Source organism: Apaloderma vittatum, unplaced genomic scaffold, assembly GCF_000703405.1.
Source record: "Apaloderma vittatum isolate BGI_N311 unplaced genomic scaffold, ASM70340v1 scaffold29008, whole genome shotgun sequence".
NCBI classification, from domain to species: Eukaryota; Metazoa; Chordata; class Aves; order Trogoniformes; family Trogonidae; genus Apaloderma; species Apaloderma vittatum.
Genome location: NW_009729498.1, coordinates 1 through 1676, shown reverse-complemented (window position 1 = coordinate 1676; position 1676 = coordinate 1). Strand labels below are relative to the sequence as shown.

At 60.5% G+C, this 1676-nt stretch overlaps 1 protein-coding gene across 1 annotated transcript; it reads right to left on the bottom strand.

Moving 5' to 3' along the window:
• Nucleotides 1-7: 7 nt before the first annotated feature.
• Nucleotides 8-727, bottom strand: LOC104277733 (chromosome unknown open reading frame, human C2orf42; the record flags this gene model as incomplete). Its single annotated transcript, XM_009874469.1, has 1 exon — nt 8-727. A coding segment is annotated over exon 1 (717 nt), but the record flags the coding sequence as incomplete, so codon positions are not given.
• Between the last annotated feature and the right edge of the window lie 949 nt (nt 728-1676).

The following is a 1676-nucleotide window of genomic DNA, read 5'->3' as shown; positions in this document are numbered from 1 at the left end:
CCTCCGCCTCCTCGGTCGGGCCGCCCTGGCCGGGTTGGGGAGCCTGGCAGTAGCAGGAGAACCTGTGGTCGGCCAGCGTCTTGGGGCTCATCTTCTGGGCGAAGGAGGCATGCAGGTAGCCCAGGCTGTGCTTCTGGCTGGCCTTGCACTTGACCACCAAGATGTTCTTGGTGATCCTCTGCACGAGCGGGCCCGTGGGCTCCGTGGCCAGCTGCCAGAGGGTTTGTTTGGTTTCGGGCGAAGCCTGCACGGAGTTGAGGACCGAGCTTTTCAGGGCAAGCGGGGTGGCCTCAGTCTGGCAGTTGAGCGCCAGTTTGACGTGCTGGCACTGGTTTTCCACCACGCCTTGAGCGGCCGCTTTCAAGCACGACGGCACGTAACAGCGGCCGGAGCTGAGCTGCGTGACGATGGTCCCGTCCACCGTCTGGATCGCCGTCTCCGACACCCCCAGCTCCACAAAACACCGGTAATCCGGTCCTCGGTCCCTCTGCCGCACCGAATAAACCTGCAAGTCGGAACCGGTGATGATCTTGACGGCGTCGACGCTGGGCTGCTTGCGCGCGCCGTAGCGGAAAACGTTCCCACAGTTCTTGTTCTTGCAGCTCAGGCCACGGGTGCCGTTGTAAGTGCCGCAGCGCGGACATTTCCGGATGCCCCGGAGCGTGGCCTTGCCCAGGTCGGATAGAAAAGAGGGGGCTTTCGTCCTCACCGACGCTGGTTCCATCCTCCTGGTGCACCTGGAAAAGCAGAGATGGGCAGGGGGGCCTTAACAACCCGGGGTGGGACGCAACACACCACACCTACCCCCGGCTATTTGCCTGTCTTGGCCATGTGGAGGGAAAACAAGGCTAAAAGTGAGATTTTGGTGAATGCCCAAGCCATGAATTCACCCCTTGGGGGTAATGAAAAAGGACCTGGAGCAGCTCTAAGCGACGTTGAGGTGGAAATCAGGGTCCAGGTGGGCAATGACGGGGAAAAAAAATCCCACGGGGACAAGACAGAAATAGTGTGATTCCCTTCAAATGCTCCCGACGCTGGTTTTTGGACCGGGCTGGCAGCTGAGGAGCAAGATGGCGACTTCTGGGAGCATCCCCAGCACTTGGGGAAGCCACCAGCTCCAACGCTTCAAGCTTCTCGCCTGTCAAATCCATTTTCTCCCGCCCAGGCTCACACAGCGCCCTGTCCCCATCACGCAGGGACATGGGGTAGGCAGGGAAAGCTACCTGGCTCCTTTTGACCCCACGGGAGAACCTCTCACTTGGCCCTGCCCCCTCCCTGTGAGCAAAAAAAACACCCTTCCCAGGGCAAAACCAGGCACCACGCCAAGAGCTACATGTGGCCGAGGCTTCCAGCCAGCCTTCGCACCCAGTGAGGGCGCTGGGCAGAGGGGAAAGGGACATTTATTGTCACTGCCAAAGCCACATCATCTCCTGGAGACATCGGCACCGAGCACCTTAAGGCGGATGCGACGACACACGTGGGACCAGACGCTGGTTTGGCTTGGAAAAGACCCCAAAGCTCATCTAGTTCTTACCCCCCACCATGGTCAGGGACACCTCCCACCACACCAGGGTGCTCAAAGCCTCCTCCAACCCGTCCTCGGACACCTCCTGGGAGGGAGCACCCACAGCTTCTCTGGGCAACCTGTGCCAGCGCTTCACCACCCTCCTAGCGAC